The 22,291-nt window shown below is 44.4% G+C and overlaps 2 protein-coding genes across 3 annotated transcripts in view; both read left to right on the plus strand.

Moving 5' to 3' along the window:
* The first annotated feature begins 4,217 nt into the window (after nucleotides 1–4,217).
* PCMTD2 (protein-L-isoaspartate (D-aspartate) O-methyltransferase domain containing 2) lies at nucleotides 4,218–16,498 on the plus strand. Its single transcript, XM_048322323.1, has 6 exons — nucleotides 4,218–4,489; nucleotides 6,869–7,197; nucleotides 8,470–8,572; nucleotides 10,352–10,523; nucleotides 11,350–11,473; nucleotides 12,989–16,498. Exons 2-6 carry the CDS (start codon nucleotides 6,891–6,893, stop codon nucleotides 13,369–13,371), a joined length of 1,089 nt encoding a protein of 362 aa, XP_048178280.1. The 5' UTR covers nucleotides 4,218–4,489; nucleotides 6,869–6,890; the 3' UTR covers nucleotides 13,372–16,498.
* Nucleotides 16,499–17,367: 869 nt separating this feature from the next.
* The window catches only part of LOC125335051 (peroxidasin homolog), a 48,117-nt gene continuing 43,193 nt past the window's right edge, over nucleotides 17,368–22,291 (plus strand). For both annotated transcript variants that reach the window (XM_048322320.1, XM_048322321.1), the window contains exon 1: nucleotides 17,368–20,068. In XM_048322320.1, the coding sequence (XP_048178277.1) occupies nucleotides 19,905–20,068 (164 nt within the window). In that variant the 5' untranslated portion in view covers nucleotides 17,368–19,904. The remainder of the gene's footprint in view (nucleotides 20,069–22,291) is intronic.

The raw sequence follows: 22,291 nt of genomic DNA on the forward strand, positions 1-22,291 counted from the left end.
GGCTTGTTTAGCCTAGAAAAACAAAGGTTAAGAGGGGATATGATTACTTTTCATAAATACATTCAGCGTGGGAGGAAGGGGAATGATTTTTGTTAGAGGATAATATGGGTGGGAGATCAAATAAGGAATAAATTTCCACTGGAAATTTGAAGATGTTTTCCTGTTGCTGGAGGAGGGAGGTTTTGGAAAGGCCTTCCGAGCAGGATGGATGAGCCCCTGTGGTCTTTGAGGGGACAAATGTGGCTAGCTCAGCCCGACCAGTGAGTCTGCAGATAGGACACGTAGGACTGCCAAAGGCAAAGCAGGGAAGTGTGACATGGCTGCCATCTGATTGCATTTTTATTATTTATAAATCCATAAAGTCCATCGATTTTATTTAATCCATGAATCACTTGAAAGATCCGGGAATGGTTTTCTTCCTCCATCAATATGAAAAGCTTGGTTTTTGAGGATTTTTATTTGGCAGTCACCTCCTAAATCACGGCAGATGGGCCACAACAAGGCAGCAGAGGGACAGGACAGAGAGCTGCTGGTGCTCCTGGCAGTACCAAGAAGAGATGAAACACCTCTCTGCTCCATGTCCCCACTGCCAGGGATGTCTGGTGACACCTTCTCCCACTCTCAGCCAGGCTGCACCATCTCCTGGCTGCCTTCCTTCGATGACACACTTAAGTGAGATGAATCCAGGGCTTTAGGAGTCCTTTTTCCATGTGGCATTGGTTACGCATGGTGCAATCCAGTGGAAATCAAGACATATGTTCTTCCTCTTGCTTCAGCAATTACTCACAGAGCCCTGAGATGAAGTGAAGCAAGAGGACACACACACACACACACACACACACACACACACATAGATAAATATATATATATATGTATATATACACACACATATATCATATATATAGATCCTTTGCATGGGCAGGAGGATCTCAAGCGATTTGCTGTCAGCGTGTTAATATTAATTCTAGTGTAAATGCATATGTCTGCATGCATTTGCATATATGCACGTGTGTGCATATGCATATATGGAATATTTGCATATGAAAGTGGTACAGAGCCAAACTGACCAGAAAAGACAACACAGCATATTTTACAAAATGAAAAAAAATGGTGAAAATATACCCCTATGATTTAATGCTCCCCCAGCTCTTAATTTATGTGAGTCCTCCTGTCACTCACTAATTACCCTGTTGACTTAACCAACCATCTGTATTGCCAGGCTGCAGGTCAGCTCGGTCTGCTGGGCCCTGGCTTGGGGGCTAAAAGGCATTTCTACTGTTTGATCTTCCAAATAAATAAAAACATCTCATTTTAACTCATCATCACTAAGAGTTCAGAAGTTAATTCATGCTGACTGCTGTTTTGAAAATACTTATTAAAGAAACTGTATTAAAAAAGATGAAGGTGGAAACTGTAAAACACGGGGAAATAAAGACAAGGAAAAGCAAGAAAAATCTTGGCTTCAGCTTGGCCTTATGAAAATTGCTCACTCTCAGCAATTATCTCGGCTAATGAAGGATGGAGACTGATTCTCTCTGGTAAGACCGTGGTTGCTGAGAGTCGGGACTCGTGCCTGTGAGGGTCCCTGCCCTGCCCCAGCCAGGGAGAAGATGCTGAGGTGCCACCTCCGAACCCCGCGGCAATGCCTGTACTGCTGGGGACACCTTGTGGTGCACGGCTGAGAGAGAAACGCTGCGATTTAAGTGCCACCAAACCCTGCTTTCCCAATCCTACCCCTCTTTTTCCATTTCCAGGGGCTGCTGGGGCTCTCCAAGCCAAGGGCAGCTGCCCACAGGCGTTCGCAGACAGGAGAGAGTCACTGGTCTATTGCTGACTGTAACTCCTGGCTAACAAAGCCCCAGTGAGCTGTAAGGAGGAAAGGAAGGTCTTTGTAAAGAGTAGGGAAAGAAGAAACACAGAGAATCAGCAGCTGGAGATCCGTGGAATCTCAACTGTTCTTTTTTTCTAAGTGTGGGGCTTTTTGCAACATTATCAGGCAGTTTTTGGTATCCTCCAGAGCTGGAGCCCCATGCTCTAACACCCATGGAGGTGTTTTCAGCCATAGCTACACTCTCAAAGAGAAGAGATGGGAAAAAGCTGCCAGGGGAGGAGAACCAATGGGAAGCTGGGGATGAGCCCATGGAGCAGTGCCAGCGTGGCTGCCTGGGCACAGCTTGGCACGAGGGATTTGGGCCACGTGCAGCAGAGATGTGCAGGACTTAGAGGTGCAGAAAACAACCTGTCCCTGGAGGGTGACCATGTCCTTTCAGCTGCTCCCTCCCCATGGTGGTGCTCCTGACATGTTTGGGGTGCAGGCAATGAGGTGGGGATTTGCAGTGGGTAAATATCCTCCCTGTGTGTTTCTCCTGGCTAATCCCTGTAATTCTCTGGCTGGAAACAGGGGCTGCAGGTCTCACTGATCTTGGCAGTTTAAGGCTGGAAGGAATCATGAATACACCTGGGAGGGCACAGGGTACTTGGAAATTCCTTAAACACTCTTCAACTCCTTTCTGGGCTTCCTGAGGACTCGTTGCTGCCAGAAAGAGGCACAAGCAGCGCTCTCCTCTGCCCCTGCGAGCTCTCTGCTGACAGCACAGCTGCTTTAGCAATAATTGCACATTTTTTTACCCACCTTTTATTATAACAATTTTTGCAAACAAAAAAAACCCCCAAAAAACCAAAATCCCAACTGCTATTTTCCAAGTGATTCCAGCAGCGAGGGGAGCAGATGCTGAATGGAATCACACGTGCAAGGAGTTTGTGTGTCCTGCGTTTGCAGTTTCCAGTGCATTGCCATTATCCCTGAGCCTTCTCCGTATGAAAGATGAGGAGAGCGCAATCACCACGGCCTGGTTTGGTTGAATCAGCAAGGAGGAGTTTCAGAGCTGGCTCTCCACGAATAATCCCATTCTCCCAGGCAGCTGTCTTCTGCAAAATGAAAGTGCAGACATCTACAGTATTACCCTGCGCCTGTTTGCAGAGTCTGCTGTTATCACGTTAATGAGGGGAGCTGAGATAATCACCTTAAAGCATAAATAAATCTCGGATGCTGATTCACTTTCTCCTATTTGAGTCTCATTTACCAGGGTAATTCTTATTTCTTTTCCGCTGCGGGCTTGTTGTGTCTGCCAAGACAGCTTTTTTTCCACAATTCATCTCCAGAGGACTTGAATTAAGAGGCCTCTTGTCTTGTTGCAGTTTTTCCTTCTCATTTTGCAGCATATGAAGTCCTAGATCCAAGGCCAGTCCAGACAATTTTATTTTATCTGCAGCATCAGCCAATGCTGGGTGAGCCACTTACATATGAAAACAAAGATACACTTTTAGAGGATAATTTCTCTCAGACAGGTGACAGGAGACACCTTTGCAAAAATTTTCCCCAGGTCACTGAAGGAGCTCACACGGGAGTGTAAAATTTAAATTCGTGGCCTATATAACCTTGGCCTAAATAACACTCAGTTGTGGGACAGGGATCCGTCACACTTGCCACAGATGGCAAGTCAGATACTGTGGAGTTTCACAATATTCCATATTTCCCTCAAGCCCCAGCCTCTGGAATCAGGTGAATCTGCATCTCACTGATTTATCCCTCAGTAAATTCACATCTGGCATTTACGGTTGCAGGAGGGCTGCCTGTGCCAGCTGCTCACCGGCATCTCCCCAGCCCCTCGCTCCCTGCATCCCGTCCCGCATCCTGGGATGTCCTGATCCCACCAGGAGCTGGGGCAATGCGCTGTCACAGCGGCATCGCAGGGCACGAGGCTGGGAGAACTGGGACAACTGGGAGAACTGGGACAACTGGGCGATGAGTTGGAGGAGCAGGTGTAGAGATGAAGCCTCGTGCTGCGAACAAGGGAAGGGCAGAGGGTCCGGGAATGGGGAAAGGCATCCACGCTGGGATGGGGAGATGTTCCCAGGAGCAGTGCGATGGGACAGACGGCGAAAAACGAGAGTCACAGTCTGTGTCTGGCCCTGGTACGCTGCACTGAGTGTGCATGGCAAGGCTGTGGTAGCGGAGTGCTTTCTGGGAGAAGTTGCTGGAAGATTTCCCTGGATCTGATGGGGTCAATTCCAGCCGGCTCCATCCCTGGGACTCCCCTCACGGAACAGCCGTGGTACAGTCCTGCCCCCCGCGCCGGCTCTGCGTGGTACGGTCCAGGGGGGCAGCAGTGGTGTGCTCCCTTCCCCCCCCACCCGCGGCGGTGGTGCGCTCCGCGCGTGCGCAGTGCTGCGGCCGGCGCTCAGCTGGGCAGTGTTTACAGCCCGAGCGCGCCGGCCTGGGCTGCGCCGAGCCGAGCGGAGCCGAGCGGAGCCGAACCGAACCGAACCGAACCGAGCAGCACGGAGCCGAACCGAACGGGGCCGAGGCGAACCGAAACGGGCCGAACCTAACGGAGCCGAGCCGAGCCGAACCGAACCGAAGCGAGCCGAAGGGAGCCGAACCGTGCCGAACGGCGCCGAGCCGAACGGAGCCGAGCCATCCGCTGAGGTACCGCTGTTGCCTGAATCACTGAGCGAGCTCCCCTTGGCTGCTCCCCGTGCCGTGTCGGGGCCGGGGTTCCCCGCAGGTCTGCTGGCCGTGAGCAGCTGCAGTTTTGTGCCTTTTGTATTGTTTTGAGCCCTGTCCTGAGCGTCGGGCGGCGTTGGTGTGCCTGGGCAGGAACCGCTCCGGGTCCAGGTGTTGTTGCAGGCGTCTGAGCGCAGCTCCTGCCGTCGCGCTGGGCCGGTTCGTGTTCTGGTTTGTTTTTCTCGAAGGGGAAGGTGGCAACGAGGGGATGTTTGAACACTCAAAGGCGCCTCTGATGTCTCTGTTGTGGGCAGCGACCCGAATTTCTGCGTGTGGACTTGGTCCGTGCTCACATTTAGGGAAATCGCTGTTTTGCATTAGAAGTGAGGAAAATGCACCTGGGTTTGCTGCGGAGGGAGAGGGTTTTGTTTTGAAAAGTTTAATAAAAATAAGCTCTACTTGGTTCCCATTTCCCACCAAGTGAAGCACAGATGTGCAATCACATAAAGAGAAGAGTTTGAATGTCAGAGTTTTAAGTTCTGCCTATAAAGCCTGCATTTTACTGGAAATAAGTTAACGTGCAGTAAAAGCGATGATTTCAGAAGGGACTGACACCTGTTACACTGTGGATATTCCTTGGTCCCATTGTCAGAATGTCTCAGCCAGCAGTTTTTGTTGTTGTTTTCCATGGTGTAGAGCATGGAAGAGCACTTGTTGTCCATGGAGCTGAGCTAAAACCAGGTCAGACCAGTTGTCCCAGTGGGGCTTGCATACATCAGCAGGAATTTGTTGGGGATCCAAAGTGGAGCACTGTTAAAGGCACAACTTCTTGTTCTTGCCTTGAATCTAACAATGTAGATTTTTATACTTTTTTTTTTTTAAATAGCAAAAAGAGTGGAAGAATGAAGGAGGCCTAAGAACAAAAATATATAAAAGAAAGTCAAGGGAATCAAGGCCCTCGGTGAAGAGAGTATTTTAATGTGGAATGTTAAATAAAGACCAAAGATACAGGCAACCCTGTGTTGCAAATGCAATGAGGTTTTGTGTATGTAAGAGGAAGGGGAAAAAAATAATTGGTAGATTAACCCACCTGAGCCTTCAACCTGATGTGTTCCCACTGTGAAGTAATAAAACACAATCATTTTTTGTAGATAAAATGATGGAGTAACTGTAGAAAGGGGAGGGGTGGCATTTTATTTCAAGTTTTTTAATGGTCTTGAACTGGATTGATGTGTTTGAGACATGAATGGATTAAAAACTGGCTCGAGTTCTCTGCCTAAGTATATCCTGTTTTGTGTGCCTCTACAGGTAATCAGAATGCTGTGTTATTTGAACAACTGTGAAATTTCCTTGCGGTCAGGTAGCTTTGCTTTGTTTCCTCAGAAAATGAAAGTGTATAATTTGCTCTGGCTGAATGTAACAAATAAACCCCAACAATTTCGCTGCAGGCAGATCTTCTGATCCCAGGAATGAACTCCAAAGCTTCTGCTTTGTGGTTATTACTGTGAGCAGGGAAAGGCATTGTAAATAAACACGTTTGAAAAATCATGGTGTGCTTTCTGGAAGGGATTTTGTTCTTAACATATGAGAAGGGGAGAAAAAGTGAGGTTAATTTTGAGTGGTTTTCTCCCCCTATACATTTTCCTTTAAAACCTGTGGGCTGCAGTGGGAATTCTCTCTGGAGCTGCCGTCTGTGTCATTAAGTGCTTTACTAATGGTGGTGGCTCAGGCTCTGGAGATGAGCTGTGTGAAATTGCATTTGCTAAAGTGCATTGGCTAAAGTAAGCAAGGTTGACAGGTCAGAATTTTGTTGGGTTTTTTGAACCTCTGTGCAATCAACATCCTGATGCATGTTCAAAGGAAATGTAATTTGAGATTTTTCTGGATTTCCTGCCTGTGTCTTAGTCTTTTCAGTTGCCATTGATGCTGTTAGAGGTAGAAAGTCTGTGTGTGACAAGAATTCTGACAGACAGCCCAAACTTGCACTGTTGTTTGGGCCTGCAGTGAAAAATGACCCATAAGCACAGGAGCTGGAATAATCCTTTATATAAAAGGGTTCAGTGGAAAAGCTGATGTGCTGGTAAAACGGTGGGAGGGTTTGAAGACAGGCCTTGCACATTGAAATTGCTTATTGTGATTTTTTTCCCCCACTGGTGTCAGGTACTGGATGCCAGCTCTGCTGCCTTTTGTTTTCCATTGTTGGGATGGGGGACAGGAGTGCTGGGGTGAGGTTTTTCTGGAGCTTGTGGCCCTTGGAGTATGTAAAGACCTCTCTCAAAATACTCCATGTACAGCAGCGTAATCTAGTGTTGGAGTGCACGTTCTGTACCTCACCTTGCTTTGTTGTTATTTCACTTTCAGTGTTTATAGGAGGCTGCTGAAGATGGGAGGCGCAGTGAGTGCGGGAGAGGATAACGATGAATTAATTGATAACCTGAAGGAGGCCCAATACATCAGGACAGAGCTGGTGGAACAGGCATTCCGAGCCATTGATCGGGCAGATTACTACCTGGAAGAGTTCAAAGACAATGCTTACAAGGACTTGGCATGGAAGCACGGAAATATTCATCTCTCAGCACCGTGCATTTACTCAGAGGTGATGGAAGCTTTGGACCTGCAACCAGGGCTGTCGTTTCTGAACCTTGGCAGTGGCACTGGTTATCTGAGTTCTATGGTTGGACTCATCCTGGGTAAATACCTTTTCAGTCACATTAACTGTTTGTGTTAGAGCTTTAAAAAGAGATTTTGAAATCAGGGATGAGGCATTCCTCCACTAATGGAGCTAAAAAGATAGCTGGGAAAGTAAAGAATGTATTAATCCAGCTCGGCAATTTATCAGGATTCTCACAGCCTTCTCTTGGGAACTGGATGGGACCCAGATTTCTGTGGCAGATCAGAACAGGCACCGATGTCGTGGTGGCTGTAGGGGATTCCTGCAGGTGGGGACACAAAGCTGGGTTTGTTTCCACTTAAGCACGACCCCAGGTCAGGATCAGGAGTACAGTGTTGAAACTGGGACTGAGCAAGTCCACAAAAAGCTGTGACTGCACCTGCTCTGTGCCTGGTTTTTGTTCATTTCTGTCTAGACTGAGACATGTTTGAAATCCACTTTTGACTCCTAACTGCCCAGCACACTGATGGGAATATTGTCTGGGAAGCACTGTAGTGCAGCAGAACTGATTCTGTGACCACATCTACAGTGGCACAAAGCAAATCATCAAAGTGTAATTGGACAATTTAAATTCCCCCTGCAGTGTTTCAGTCAGAGTTGTGCTGCCAGGATAGATACAGCAAATGGCTGTAGGGTCCTTTCTTCAATTTTGTGGGAGTGTCCGGAATTTTAAGTGCTGGGATGTTTATTCTCAGGGTGAAGTCTCACTCTCATTTCCCATTTGTGATTTTCTTCTAGGTTTGTTGGCATTACTTAGGATACCAATATGTAGCTCCAGGGCTTTTATATTCTGTTTTGCAAAAGTTACCCTGTCAGTTCTGAATAAAAAGCATGAGTGTTGAACAACTTCTATATTTTCCAATTTGTTTTTGCTGTTAGTTGAGGTACAACGTATGATGACTGTTCCTGATTTATTGCAGAGATTTTTAGCATATCAGCAAGGGGGTATAAAAATAACATGAATGTGCTAAAACATGCAGGCCATTGGAATTTTTTTCCAGGTGGTCACTTTCACAGCAATGGCATCAGTGTTTCCCTCCTATAGAGAAGTTTCCTGCATAGTTAAGAGCAAATGATTCAGAATCAATTGTGCAGAAGAGGCTCATTTGCTGCCAGAAATTGCAGGTATAGGATTGCAATTCCCATTGTAGCAGTGAGAGAGCTGACCCTACACAAACACTGACTCTGACACTCATGGAACAATCTGCTGGAGGAAGGAACCCAAAGTGTATCGATCCTGCTGGATTTTGTGTTGCTGCTGTTGCCATTCCCTGGTGTTCTGCACTTGCAGGTCCTTTTGGTGTTAACCACGGTGTGGAGCTTCACTCTGATGTGATCGAGTACGCGAAGCAGAAATTGGATTTTTTCATTAAAACAAGTGACAGCTTTGACAAGTAAGAATGTAAAATGCCTGTTGGGATTAATTTTGTGCTTTTGGCTTTGCTCAGGGCAGTTCTTGCTCCCATGTGGCCCTTCTGGATTCAGGGTAATCTGAGGATTCAGGCTCCTTAGGCTTGCTGAGCTGCAGTGTGTGACCTTTGAAGCTGGTGTGTGTCGTGGGGGAGTTTCGGAAATGTTTGCTGTGTTTTTAATAGCACTGCTGATGTTGCAGGGCTTAGAGGGAGCTGAAGAAGTTTGTTTATTTTTAAATGCACTTGCAGTAACAGCTTAAAACTTGCAAATAACAATACTTGGTCGTGCTTGTGATCTGAGAGCCTGCATGGTGATGAGATTATGAAGTGGTTTCTGTGCTGGCCTAATATGTTATATCTGAGAAGAAGGAAAAATGGCATTTTAAAATATGAAGGTAGTTTTATGATGATTAAGTTGGTACTAAAACTGCCTGGGGTTTGATTTATGTTCTTCCTTAGATCCTCCATTCTGCTGCTGTCACAAGTAATAACTTCCCAGCCAGATAACCATTGCTAATAGTAACCTCAGCAGTAAAAGTTGTGGCTGTCATATTTTTGGATCAGTTTCACAGTTTGTTCAAACGGGGAAGCAAAGCATCTGTGAATACCTGATATCCTCCTGTCCTGGGAGGAAGAAAATTAAAATCATGACATGCAGGATTTTAGGCTATTGAGCCTTTTGCTGTTCCTGCTGCCTTGGGAAGCTGCTGAGGAGGGGGTTGTATTTTCTGCATGTTGGCAGCAGACTGAAGGTTTCTGGCATGGATGGTGCTCAACAGGGTTTTTTTCAGTCATGTTGTTATTGTTTGAGTAGATGTTTTAAGGAAGACTGTCTTCTCTCTCCAGACAAATATAGCTATGGAGCAAAAGCGAGCTGAATTCAGAAATCAACATGCCTGGAAAATTGGCATTGCTGAGTGATGTCTGCTGGGTTGTGCTCCTGGAACAGCGTGTGCAGGAACTGTTCTCTGGCTGCTCTGAATGTCCAGCACTCTTTGCAAACCCAGAAAGCTCCAGGAAGTGTTTAGGAATAAATAGGTGCTATGTTGAGCTGCCGCTCAAGATACCTGTAAAAGAATGGATGTGTTGAACACCTATCAAAATCAGCCTTTAAATGTAGGGCTTAAAACTTAGGGAGTTTTGGAGCTTGTAAGAAAACCAGAGGCATCACAGAATCACTCATTTTTCTCTTAAACCGAGTCAGAAATGCTGTAGGCAAAAGATCTTTTTTTATGAAGGGTGAAATCACAGTTCTTTTGAAGCTGATGGCAAAACTTCCATTGGCTTCAGCACAGCTTACTTCTGTAGCATCAGGTGGTAATTCCCAGATCTAAAAACCAGTTAAAAGCTTTTGAAAATAAAATAAAAATAAACCCAGGTGCAGTCCTAAAAAGACTTTGACATTTGGAAGCACAGGTCTAATATTTGTACTTGCATTTTATAACTGAGTCAGCATCAGGTGACTAAAAGTAGCTCATTCTGAAGAGTTACCTGCAGCTCAAGTATGAAATTATGCGTCCTTACCCTTTGGAGATTTTAATCCATGAATTCTGACCTCACTGTTCTGTGGTTTTGAGACTTCTAGCTGAGGTCTGTTACAATAATGTCTAGAATAGATGGGCTTTGGAGGAGAAATACTGTAAAACTGTTTTGGTTTTTTTTTTCCAAGTTTTTAATAGTTCAATTTTTCCAGAATTGTGAAAATAATCTATGTGATAAATTGTCATATTCTTGTCTAATACAAGTCTTCTTCACTTTCAGGTTTGAATTTTGTGAGCCATCCTTTGTCACTGGCAATTGTTTAGAGATTTCTCCAGACTGCACTCAGTATGACCGTGTTTACTGTGGTGCTGGAGTCCAGAAGGAGCACGAGGACTACATGAAGAACCTGTTGAAAGTTGGGGGAATTCTTGTCATGCCTCTAGAAGAGAAGGTTGAGTGCCTTTTTACTCATATTTCAGTTATTCTTAATTTTGAGCTTGGTTTAGTCAGTAGCTGCTCCTTTAGCTTGCCCTTGTAGCAGGCTGAAGAAAGAATTAAGTGCACCAGTTTTCACTAGGACTGAAAACTGAACTCTGCACATTCCTAGTATTTAAGAAATTTGTAGTTCTGCAGTCTTTCATATATTGCAATCTGTTGTTAATTACAGTTTGACACTGCAAAAATGTGAGCTAGGTTTTGTTCAGTTCTATAATTTAGTGTTCTTTATGGCAAAACAAAACATTTTGCACCCTGACTGGCTTGTGAAAGAGCATGCAGGATGTCTCTCTTTACAAGTGTCAGTGGGTTCTTTTTAGTAAAAAGTGGGTTAAGTGCCTGACCTTTTACCTCTGTTGGGGAACTTGAGAGGAGCAGGGTGCAGGGTTTTTTCCCAGTGCGAGGCTGTGCAGTGGGTCAGTGTAGGAGATTTGATCCGATGACCTTTTCAGGAGTGAGTGCTCGTGGTGACTCAGGAGTTTTCTCAGAGGTCAGACACAGCTGCTCTGGTCCAGCCTGGAGGAAGATCCGGGCAAGCAGAGTGACCCAAATTACCAGTGCCCATGCTCTGTTGCAATAGATGAAGTTACTTGGGGCTAATCCTGCAAGGAGTTCTCAGGTTTTTTTCAAAAAACCACCATTGTTTCTCCTTATCACCTTTTACTATTGCAGCTTCCAGTACTTCAACTTGTCCAGGCAGAAAAGTCATTTGTTCATTTTTTTTGTTCAAAAATCTCACTGTAGTTCCCACAATGGACAATAATCTACCTGTTTTGCTTCAGTTGACTAAGATAACTCGGACTGGTCCTTCTGCCTGGGAGACGAAGAAGATTCTTGCTGTTTCTTTTGCTCCTTTGATTCAGCCAAACCATGCAGATTCAGGAAAATCAAAGCTCGTTCACTTGCGTGAGTACAGACATTTGTGAGCATGAGGGAGGTTCCTTCTGCTGCTTGGCTGTGAGCTGTAACATCCCTGGGAATCCTTTCAAGGAAAATTACTCCAAGCCCTTCCTTTTTTTGAACAGTTGTCTGTCTTGTGCAAGAATTGGAGTTGTATGATCTAGATTCTAAATCACAGACTCACAGAATGGTCTGGGTTGGAAGGGACCTTAAAGATCATCCAGTTCCAATATCCCTGCTGTGGACAGGAACACCTTCTGCTGGGCCATCATTCTAAACACAAATGATTTCTTGTGAAGTTGTACCTGGACTTTGCAGGGTGTTTTATCCTTGTTTTTGCACATTCTGTTCCAGTCCTGAATGATTGAATCCTGTCGTGGTTCTCGGGCACTGTGCCACAAGGAGGGGAAATACACAAGCAGTACCTGTGAACAAATGTTCTATCTGCTCAAAGATTCTCACCCTCAGCAATCCAGAATTATCCTGAACCTGGAATGCTTGAGGGATACAAGTTGTGCAGTTCTTGGTTAGCTGTTTGAAATGCTATCAGTGGCCCCAATCTTTAGATTAAGACTTCAATGTCAAGAGGCCTCTTAAGAACACATGAAGACAGAGGTACTTTCATAAAGAGATTAGTCAGGCTTTGGCCTTAACCTGGAAAGGTGTCTGCAGGACAGAGAGGAGCTCAGGAAACAGTGTACAGCATGCTAGAAAGTCCAATAAGTGCATGTTTCAGCATGATCTCACTTTGTAGTGAGACCTGCATGTAAATTACATGTAATTATTTCCTGCTTCCTTCACTCAGGTCCCCGGAAAGCTCACTTGTTGGCAGAGGACAGGGACTTTTTGTATCAGTTTTAATTCATTTTAGTTCATGGATCTGTGTGCATCAATACATTTTTTAAACATTTTTGCTGCATTTCTGAGCTGGCAGCAAATAAGTGCAGAAGACAGAATAGTCTTCCAAACCATTAATGTGGGAGGCATTTTAATACAGGAACTTACTGTAATGTTTCTATAATTACTTTTACAAAGTGGTTTCCAGCCTGTCTTCACCCACTAAGTCTGAAGCAGTTTTTGAACAGCATAAATAGTACTTGTGTTTTATAAGTGCAGAGCTTGGCAAAGCTGAAGGAACTGTACAATAGAAAAATCATTTTATGGAAGAGTTAAACAGACTTCAGGTCTAGTTATCTACCACAGGAAAATACCTTATTCTGTGTCATTAAACAGTCACAGCTCCCAGCACTAAGTCTGCATTCATACAATCTTTAAGATTACAATAATTGAGAACTTGAAATCAAAGTAGGAAGTTTTTTAATGAGAGAAATGCACAATTAAATTTTGTTTGGAAAGTTGCAACACAGTTTATCCGAGTTGACAGGAGCTGAATAGAGCTGTTTGTGTAATCCCAGCAGGGAATTCAAATGGCCTAATTTAATCTGAGCAAACAGAACTTTTCCTGGGAGTACTTTTGGGGGAGTTTCTCTGTCTCTGCTCACGGGTTTCGTTTGGTTGCAGCCCCCGTGGCCGTTCGCAGCCTGCAGGACCTGGCTCGCATCGCCATCCGAGGCACCATCAAGAAAATCATCCATCAGGAGGCGATGAGCAAGGCTGGGAACGGGCTGAAGAACCCCCCCAGGTTCAAACGGAGGCGGATCCGGCGCCGGCGCATGGAAACCATCGTGTTCCTGGACAAGGAGGTGTTCGCCAGCCACATCTCCAACCCCTCGGATGACAACAACAACAGCGAGGACATCGAGGAGGAGAGGCCAGAGGAGGAGGAAACCAAACCCTCTGAACTAAAGCCAGACCCTCCTGTAAACTTTTTGAGAGAAAAGGTCTTGAGCCTGCCTTTGCCTGATCCCTTGAAGTATTACTTGCTTTATTACAGGGAAAAGTAGTTTTCCTTCTTCTAGAAAGCGGGAAGTAGGCAGAGAATAAAGTATTCCTTAGGGCTTGACAAACGTGTCCCACTTGCTTGCCTGCGAATGTGACACCCGAGGCAGTAGGCTGGCTGGGGAATGTGGCTGCTGTAAACTTCGACATTATAGCTTTTTTGAGTTCCTTCTTTCTTCTCAGTTGTGTGCTATAGTTTTATCCTACAGCAGGGATTCCTTAGGAAGCAAGTTGGTGAAGTGCTCAGCTTATGGAAAGGAGGATTTAATTCCCTTAAAACTAACTGCAGGAGATATTCCTAAAAATCTCATGGCTGCTCCACTGAATATGAGTTTGGAAAAACTCCTAAGCAGTTCCCCAAAGACCTTTCCTGTCTGTGCTCTCTCCCACTAAACCTGCCATGTGTTTGCCATGGTGTGTGTTTAATGGAGGATGAAGATTATTAGTTAAAACCTGACCTGGCAAATCTTGTTTCTTCCAGTAATCTGAAAAAGCACAACTTTTACAGAAAGGAAAGAATTTTTGGCATTACCCTTGTGGCATCCAGATTTTGAATGAGAAGGAAAGCATCAGCTCCCCTTTGGTTGGTCTGTTTTGCCTATAAATTATGTATAATTTTTCAGTGAAAAGTGTTTTACAAAATGCTGGTTTTTAATGGAGAACACCTGTTCTGTTGAATGAGTTGGTGGGTTTTTTTTTTTTTAAAGCACAGGAGGCAAGTGAGGAATTGCAAAGCTGTTTAGCTTTGACAGGATGCAGGGGTAGTTAGGGTTGGGACTGTTGTCTCTGGAAATGTTTACAGAGTAATTCTGAATGGGGAAAGGGGTAGAGACGAGCTGCAGAGCAGTGAGTTTGTGAAAGCTGAAAGCAGAATCTGGGTTTTGCTGTTGTGTGAGATAACTTAGATCGTCTGGGCTGTACAGAGTGTGGTGCAGAGCACCAGCCTGAGCAGTAAATCAGCCAAACGGAGTTTTGTGGAGAGTCTGCAGAATGTGAAAGCAGCCTAGAGAGCCAAATTGGTGCAGTTCTTAGGTGTGTGTGTTCCTCTGTGTGTGCCCCTGCTGTGGCAGGGTGGCTGGAATGCAGCTCGTGCACAAGAGTGGAATGAAATTACTCAGCTTGGCAGGTAATTTTATTCCTGCAACAATGAAGCAGAAATTTTAACAGGCTCACGTGGAAGGACTTGTCACTCTGCAGTTCTGTGGATGTGAGCTGTAATTTTTATTCCCAAGTCTTTCTGTCATGGTGATGGAAGGAGATGCTATGGAATCATAGGATCACAGGATGGTTTGGGTTGGAAGGGACCTTAAAGGGACCTCATCTCGTTCCAACTCCCTGCCATGGACAGGGGCACCTTCCATTAGGCCAGGTTGCTCCCAATGCTATCCAGCCTGGCCTTGAGCAGTTCCAGGAATGGGGAGGCCACGGTGTCTGTGGACAATAAAATACTGTCTTTAGAAGAGGTTTACTTGGTTCAGCCTGTTTGAAAAATCTACCTAAACTGGTAAAGGCTGGAAAGAAACCCTGGAGTTTGTGTTGATGTGAAATAGTCCTAAAGCTGGGGGGCTGGAAGGCTCTCCCAGTAGGCAATGAAGCTGAGTTAAGGCATTGCCCCATCAGAAGCACTTAAGTTGGTATCACTTTGATATCTTTTGGTTTTTTTCATGTGTGCTGTCTCCTCATTTTCTGAGGAGGAATGAGTGAAGACTGTATTGCCAAATGGTCCTGAGTTGCACAACTTGCTTCATGAAAAATAGTTTCCAAGTTCTGTGTGGCTTTGAAAATAAATGAGTTGCTTGTATGTCTAAGCCTGAAGTGGAGAACTTTTCCTTGCTTAACAGGATTTTTGTGTTTCTTTGGGAATATTATCTGATAATCCTGTATCATGTGGCTGCTGGCACATAACACAGTCATAGGCTGGGTTTTGCCTCTGGTTTCCTGTCTCCACTTCTGGTCTCAATGGTACCCCCAAGCTGTCTTTCTCCCTTGGATTTTGATTTCCTTATTTGCAGTGGGGCCGTTCTGTGGCCACTGAGCTGATGGTTTCCTGTAAAGGTGCACGTCCCCGTCCTGTGATTTTGGCAACTCCCATGAATTTCTTTCTACAAATGCAAGTCCTGAATGTGGTGGTAAATAGAGGCTTAATAGAAGTGTGTAATTATTCTCAGTGCTTCCCTACAGGCTGTGCCCTCTTACTGGTTGGAAAATTCTGCTTAATAGGTGTCGTGCCAGGTATGTGCCTTTCTGGATTGTGGCACAATTTCCACACCCCTCCATAGTACAGGGTGCCTCCTGCTTTTGGCTGCCAGGTCATCCTTCAGTTTAGTCACAACACTTTTAAAGAAGTTCCCTTAAAAATGACATTAAACTTCAGGTTCCTGTTAGTAAGCCTTGCAGAGATTCTGTTAAAGCTGACTGGTTGAGAGAGGATTATCTTTCATTTATCCCTTGTTTCATTTTTATCCCCATCCCAGCCCCAGTTGCAAAAGGTATTTTATCAGATTTTTCACCAGATTTGCCTTTTTTATTGCATTTGCTAGATTTTTGTAGCTTTCTATAAGATGCATAAATACTGCTATTTTTTCCTGGATAAGGTTGAATAAATAAATATATATATACAGGAAATTTATGTTCTAGGTTGTCAAATTGTCCCCTTGTCCAAAAAAACCACAGATCTAAGCAGATAGTAGAAATTTTATGTATAATATAACTGAAATAGTATTGCTTATAGCCTGTAAATAAAGGGCAGTTGTAAATACATTTTCCCTGTGCGCAAGCACTTGCACTGTGGTTTTGTAGGCATTTCTAACAGAGGGGTTGAGGCAGAGCTGGGTTTGTATGGATCTGTGAGCTGTCCAGGAATTGTACCTGCTTTGTTTCCTTTTGTGTTCTAAGTAGTTGTCACTTTTTTTTTGTGTGTGACTCCTTTTACGTTTTGATCCTGCAGTAAATTTGCAAAAAGAACTGAACTTCAAGCTGCTTTAGTCATGAGTGTGTAAGCTGAAAAATCTCTGTATAGAAACGAGAGTTAATTTGGCCGGCCTGAGGCATGCAGAAGTGTTATGCATCTTAAACTTTATTAATAAGTGTTTCTGTATCAATAAATTCAGTAAAGACTTTTTAGCCTTCTTACCATGGCTTTGCATCATGTTGTGATTAGAATACTTTGTAGGTGAGTGCTTATTTCCATGATTGGAGGTCAAGACACAAAACCATGAGAAAAATTGCTTAATCATGTGGTGCAGGTGCATAGTTTTAGATGAACTCTGCAGAATGTGATCTCTCAAACCTGATGAATTCCAAACCTTGATGTCATGCAGTTGTGCAGGATGATTTTTGGGATCAGCACACACAGAACTGATCTAGATTTAATGTATCAGAGTGGTTAAAGAGTGAACTCACTTCCCTGGCTGTTTTGAGTATAAACAACACATGTCAAAAGGTGATTTAGTCCATTTCTGTACTTCAAGGAGGTGCCTAAGCCAACCATGTCAGGAGTTTGTTCTGTGCATTGTGAACTGCAGCTCCCCTCTTGTCCCTGGGCTCTGTCTGAGTGTTTAATTAACGTGGATTTTTAAGAGCTGGTGTTCAAGGCTTTCATTTCTCCAGCACTGAGAACAATATTTTGGTTTCAGCTGTGGTAGGAATCTGATCATAATAGCAAATACAGCTGCTGCTAATTAAGTGAATCTGTTAACCTTTATTCCATAGCATAATTGCCTGTCTGTATGTTTCTTCCTGTCATCTGTGTGTATGATAAATGTCCTTTACCCAGCTATAACAGGAGATTAGTCCAACGTTAATGTTTTCCTTCACGTGATGCGTGCTGAAAGAAAATCCGTTTCTGCTTTGGAAAGCCACGGATGTGTCATACCAATGGTATTGGAAATTAAATTTGTCAGATGATGTTTATGTTCACTTCATTGTAAAACGTAACAACATCACAGTTCCCTGGGGTATAGAGAGGGGGCAGGTCCCCTGAGGGAAATCATTTTACTGCAGAAAAAGGGACAGAAGGGAGAGTTAAAAAATAAAACAAAGGGTGAAGGGGAGAAAAACCCCACCTGAGGGAACCCCCCCAACTTTCTTGCTTTCTACAGGTGTGAAAAGCCTGTGTAGCAGAGGCTGGAAATGCTGGAGCATGGGACACAAGTGTTCACTTCATTCCTGGTGTTCAGGAGAGAAGTTTTGGTTGTTGCTCAGGGTTGCACGCTCCTTTTTAAAGACTTTGTCACAGTGCTGGAAAATAAGAGAAATTAATGTGAGAGTAAGGGGCCTGGGATTGCTGGTGTTCCAGAACTCCCACCAACATCCCGTTTGTCATGAGGGGAGATAGGCAAGGCAGGAGAGGTGTGGTGAAGGTCAGGTGAAGATCTGCCTCTCAGTAAAGGTGTGGGTTGTAGAACTTCCCTTCTTGCACTGAAATGACTCCCTGTGCTCTGTTAAATCTGCTGACTTGGCTCAAGATGCCATCCTTACAAAGTAGTGGGCAAATACCCCTCAATCCTTCCCAAGGCTGCTCCCCCACAGCGCAGCCGGGCTCGGAAATGCGATTCCACAGACCGGACTCGTTCCACAGAAATGGGACTGAGCCCTGGCCCAGCTCTCCTCTTCGCAATACAAATAAACCTGGAAAGGATTTTTTTGTTGTTGTTGCAGAGGGTTGGTTTAGAGCTCAAGGTTTGTGCACCACAGAGGCAGAAAACAAAAGCTTCCTATTTGCAGAGCGGCCAGATGTGCCAGGGGAAATGATGGCTCCAAAATATTGACGCATTGTTTGGAGAGAGCGTTTTTGTTTCTTTTCCCAGCTTTGAAGAACAGCTCCTACCAGCTGTGCTACCCTGTCCTAGCAGAGTCCAGTGTGCTTGGGAAGGAGATGATGTGGGGAGCAATCAGGCTGGAAGAACAGAGAACTTGAGTCAGGAAGATTTTCATGTAACGCGCGTATCCTGGTGCACACGGAGGATGTGCTTCTAATGCACTTAAAGCCTTAAAGGGGAATTAAAAACTGTCATGTTTAACCCAGAGCAGTCTGATCTCAGCTGCCAGTTGTTGTATAAAGGCTGAAGATGATAATTTGGCCTTTTACAACCCATTTTTGTAAGCAGGGTTGGCCTGGGTTGGGTTGGGTGGCCGCTAGAGGACACTCTGCCCAAAACCATGAGTTCAGTGAACTTGGTTGGATTTCCAAGCAATGGCAGGGCAAACAAACAGCAGATTGCCTGAGGACTAAGTGCAGAAAGCCTGCAGTATAATTCTCTTTTATAGCTGGAAAAAACATCTTTTATCTTCTATGGCATAAAATTTTAGGTGAAACCCCAAACCCAATGCTCTCCCCAAATGCTGCTCAAGTGACAGAGAATCTGAACTGGGAAGGTTTAAATGTCACTCTCGTGAAGTACTGCTTTGTCACATCGATTATTTTTTAGTGTACAGTACAAAGCACCTGTGCAGTTTGATGGGAAACCATCATTTGATCTTCCAGGCTCTGTGAGATGGTGCCGTGTTTGAAATTCCTCAAGTACCTTTATATCCTAATGTGTTTTAATACCTCCCTCCTGCTCAACCCACACATTTAGGATCTTGTAATAACTTGAAACCCAAAGATAGGCTGGTTTCACTGTAGCTTCTCTATAAAGGTGATTAATTCAACTGGAAACAAATCCTGCCTTTTGCAACTCAGTTTTATCATCCAGTGGGGAGAAACAAGTGGAGGACTGCATTTCCTACTGCTCAAAATCAGTTGATTTTATTGTTTGTTTCCCTCTTCATCCCTCAGTTGCCTTGAACTTCTCAAAAATCCTGACATTCTTCCAAATGACATCCTTGTAGAAAGAAAGGCCTTTGAAATGAATCAGCTTTCACTCTGCCTAAGAAACTTTACAGATTCCAGGGTGGGGTTTTGTCTTTATTTGCAGGTTTTTTATCTCTGTTAGTGATACCTCCCTTTTAAAATCCCTTATCTGTAACATCCCATGCCCACATCAATGGTTGGAGGCATATTTTTGCTTGATGTTGTAATTACATGTGATAAGAGACAGCCTTTATCCTGAAAGTGTTACAGCACAATACATTTGACAGGCTGCTAGATAAGACTCCCTATTTAGTCTGCAGAGAGTGCTAGGGCAAAAAAATGGACATAAAAACCTTGGCCCTGCATCTTTTGCATCCCAGCTCAGCCCTGGAAGCACGGGGTCATTTTTTGGTTGCTGTCCATGGAGGTGCATTGTGCTTTCAGACAGATGCCCGAGGAGAAGGTGAGGAGTTAACTTGCTGTTCAAAAGAAGCAACAAGGTGAAAATAGATCAAAATGAAGAGTTTGTATTTCAGCGCCACAATTAGAGAGGGGTGGGGGCAGTGTGAGCTCCAGTGATGTGCAGAATGGCAGAGAGGGTGGGCGGTTGGACTGTCAAACTGCCTTAATTTAATTGCAAACACATGCTGATGAGTCCCCTCCTCCTGGACCTCAGGGCTGGGAAACTTTTTTTGTCAGCTCCCTGCAGCTCAGAATTGAGGCAAATACGCTCCAGCAAACACCATGCTGATCAAACCTTCAGCTCTTGGAGGCTTTTTGTATTTTCTCCTCCTGCCTGGTTTCTCCTGCTCCTGCCCCAGCCGCTGCCTGTGCTTCAGGACTACAGTGAGATGCATGCATCTGATGTTGGAAACCATCCCCGAGATCCCGCCCCAGACAAACATTCTGTGAGTAACCACTTCATTTTCCTGCCTTTCTTACCTGCTTGGGCTGTAGAAAGAAGGGAGAAAAAAAAAAAAAAGCCAAGGCCAAAGGCATACTTTTATCCTCCTTTTTTCGCCACAAGAACTGCCTCGAGAACTGTTTTGTGCTTTTAAAACATGAAACAGAAACTGCTTCTTTTGGCATCAGTTCATTGCTAATAGGACAATCAAGGGAATTGAAAAATTTAATGAGACTAATTCCAGGGCAAGCACTGGAAGACCGTTTTGGGGAATCAAAGGTCAAAAATATTAAACTGAGCTTATGGAAAGGAGCACAGTTTGCATTTTAGGATGCTTTGTATATGGGTGTAGGGGAGAGGGGAAAAAGAGCAGCTCAGGCTTTTGTCTCCAGTGACACAAACACTTTCCTTGTATATACAACACCATTTCAGTACTGAACTTTTAAGTACTGGTTGTCCGCTTTCTATTTGAACTGTTCAAACCAAAGTTAAGGCTTATTTGGAAAGTAGCAACTGTGGTAACTCAATTCCTTGAGAAATAAGAAGGTGAGGGAGCTGGTGGCTGGGTCCATTCAAACAGGAAAGGTGGAGGAAAAGGATGTGTAATGCTTGGAGACTCCTAAAGAGCTCTTACTGATAGGTGCAGAAGAGCACTTCCCTGTGATTCTAAACTGATCCTGAATTTAAAGGTGGCTTTACGATGCAATGGCACATGAGAAAATCTTTCCCTTCGTGCTGCTCTTATCTGATCCCTTGGCTTGGAAGACCTTTTTTTTTTAAGTAGCTGGAAAGGCTTGTCAAAAATGAATCTTCATTCTCATCCTCCTTAAACTTTGCAAAACTTTTCCAACACGAGTTTGAGCAGCTTTCCCCTGTGCTTGTAACAAAGTCAGTTTTATCTCAGCTAGCACATCCATACTGGCTTTTCTCCCATAAACATCTCACTAATACTCCTAATGCACTTTCTCTGCTGGCAGCCTGTGGAACATGCTGTGGGCAGGATGCTGGCATGGGTTTGCTGCCATCCAGGTCTGCTTTAGTGGGTGCAGACCACAGAGGTTTTTGCATTAGTGGCCCACTAAGGATAAGATCTACGCTTGCTACAGCTGCCAAAGCTTTCTCACCCCCTGGGCTGGTGCTGGCGTGGTTATTTTCAGCGGGACCCTGCTCAGGACTTGCTCACTGGGCAGTGGTTATGTGCTTTTACAGTAACTTGCAGCATCTGACTCTTCACACTCTCACCAACATTTTCTCCCCCTTATTCCCCTTCATCTTGAAATATTAAAATATTTAAAATACCCTGACACTGATTTTAGCAAAGTAACTTGTTCCTCCTTGTTTAAACCTAGATTTGTTTGAGGGAAGGGTTTTTTCCATTGGCTGAACTGAGGTATTTCTGAGATCATTGAAGCTTAACTCCTGTTCTCTGAAATGAAGCAACGTTTGCTGTCACAGTGGAGCCTGAGAGTGTTTCTGCTAGAGATCCTTTGAGTGCGGAGGGAGGGAAGTTTACTGTGTCACCACCTCTTTCCCAGTTCTGGAATGGTGTGGTTCCGAGCTCCCTCTGGCAGCAGCACACGTCATTCTCTGCACCACCTTGAATGGGAAACTGGGTTTTAAAACATTAAAGGAATAGTATAGGTGTGAGATATAAAAATTGCAGTATTGCAAAGGAAGATCACTTTTCATAGACCAGTATTTTTTAAGGTGGTTTATGCATTTTATTCTCTTTTACTACTGTCTGCATAATTATAAGCAAATAATATGTTGGTGATCAGAGATCCTCACAGACATAAAGATGGATGAGCCTGGTGAGTGCTCTCTGTTGGCAGATCATGGGCCTTTGTGTGGCAAGGAAAAATGCTGACTTTCTGGCTATCTTGAAGATCTAATGTACAAAAATACATTTCCCAGCCAGCATCCCATTGTATCTGTTATAAATAGCATTGGAATAATTAAACTTTTTTTGAATTGTGGAAGATCAAGGAATGCTTCTTAACCAAGCCCTGACTCCTCCAGCTTTTTTGGCATGTCAGTGTTTCTCCTGGGAGAACCCTTGTGTCAGACTGAACATTTGGAATTATAGCAAGAATAGTCTTGATCACGGAGTTATTCTGAGCAGAAAATATGGGATTGGGATATTTTCCACAGTTAATCTTTGGTGTGAACAGGACTGAGTCTGTGACTGCTGCTCCAAACACCGATCCCGGGCTCCAGCTCGGTTCCC

The sequence above is a fragment of the Corvus hawaiiensis genome, chromosome 17 (assembly GCF_020740725.1).
Source record: "Corvus hawaiiensis isolate bCorHaw1 chromosome 17, bCorHaw1.pri.cur, whole genome shotgun sequence".
In the NCBI taxonomy this organism is placed as follows: Eukaryota; Metazoa; Chordata; class Aves; order Passeriformes; family Corvidae; genus Corvus; species Corvus hawaiiensis.

Coding starts and splice junctions, on each gene's coding strand:
- PCMTD2 (XM_048322323.1), top strand. CDS start 6,891: ATGGGAGGCGCAGTGAGTGCGGGAGAGGATAACGATGAATTAATTGAT. Junction 8,573..10,351: donor ACAAGTGACAGCTTTGACAA/GTAAGAATGTAA, acceptor CTTCACTTTCAG/GTTTGAATTTTGTGAGCCAT. Junction 11,474..12,988: donor ATCAAAGCTCGTTCACTTGC/GTGAGTACAGAC, acceptor GTTTGGTTGCAG/CCCCCGTGGCCGTTCGCAGC.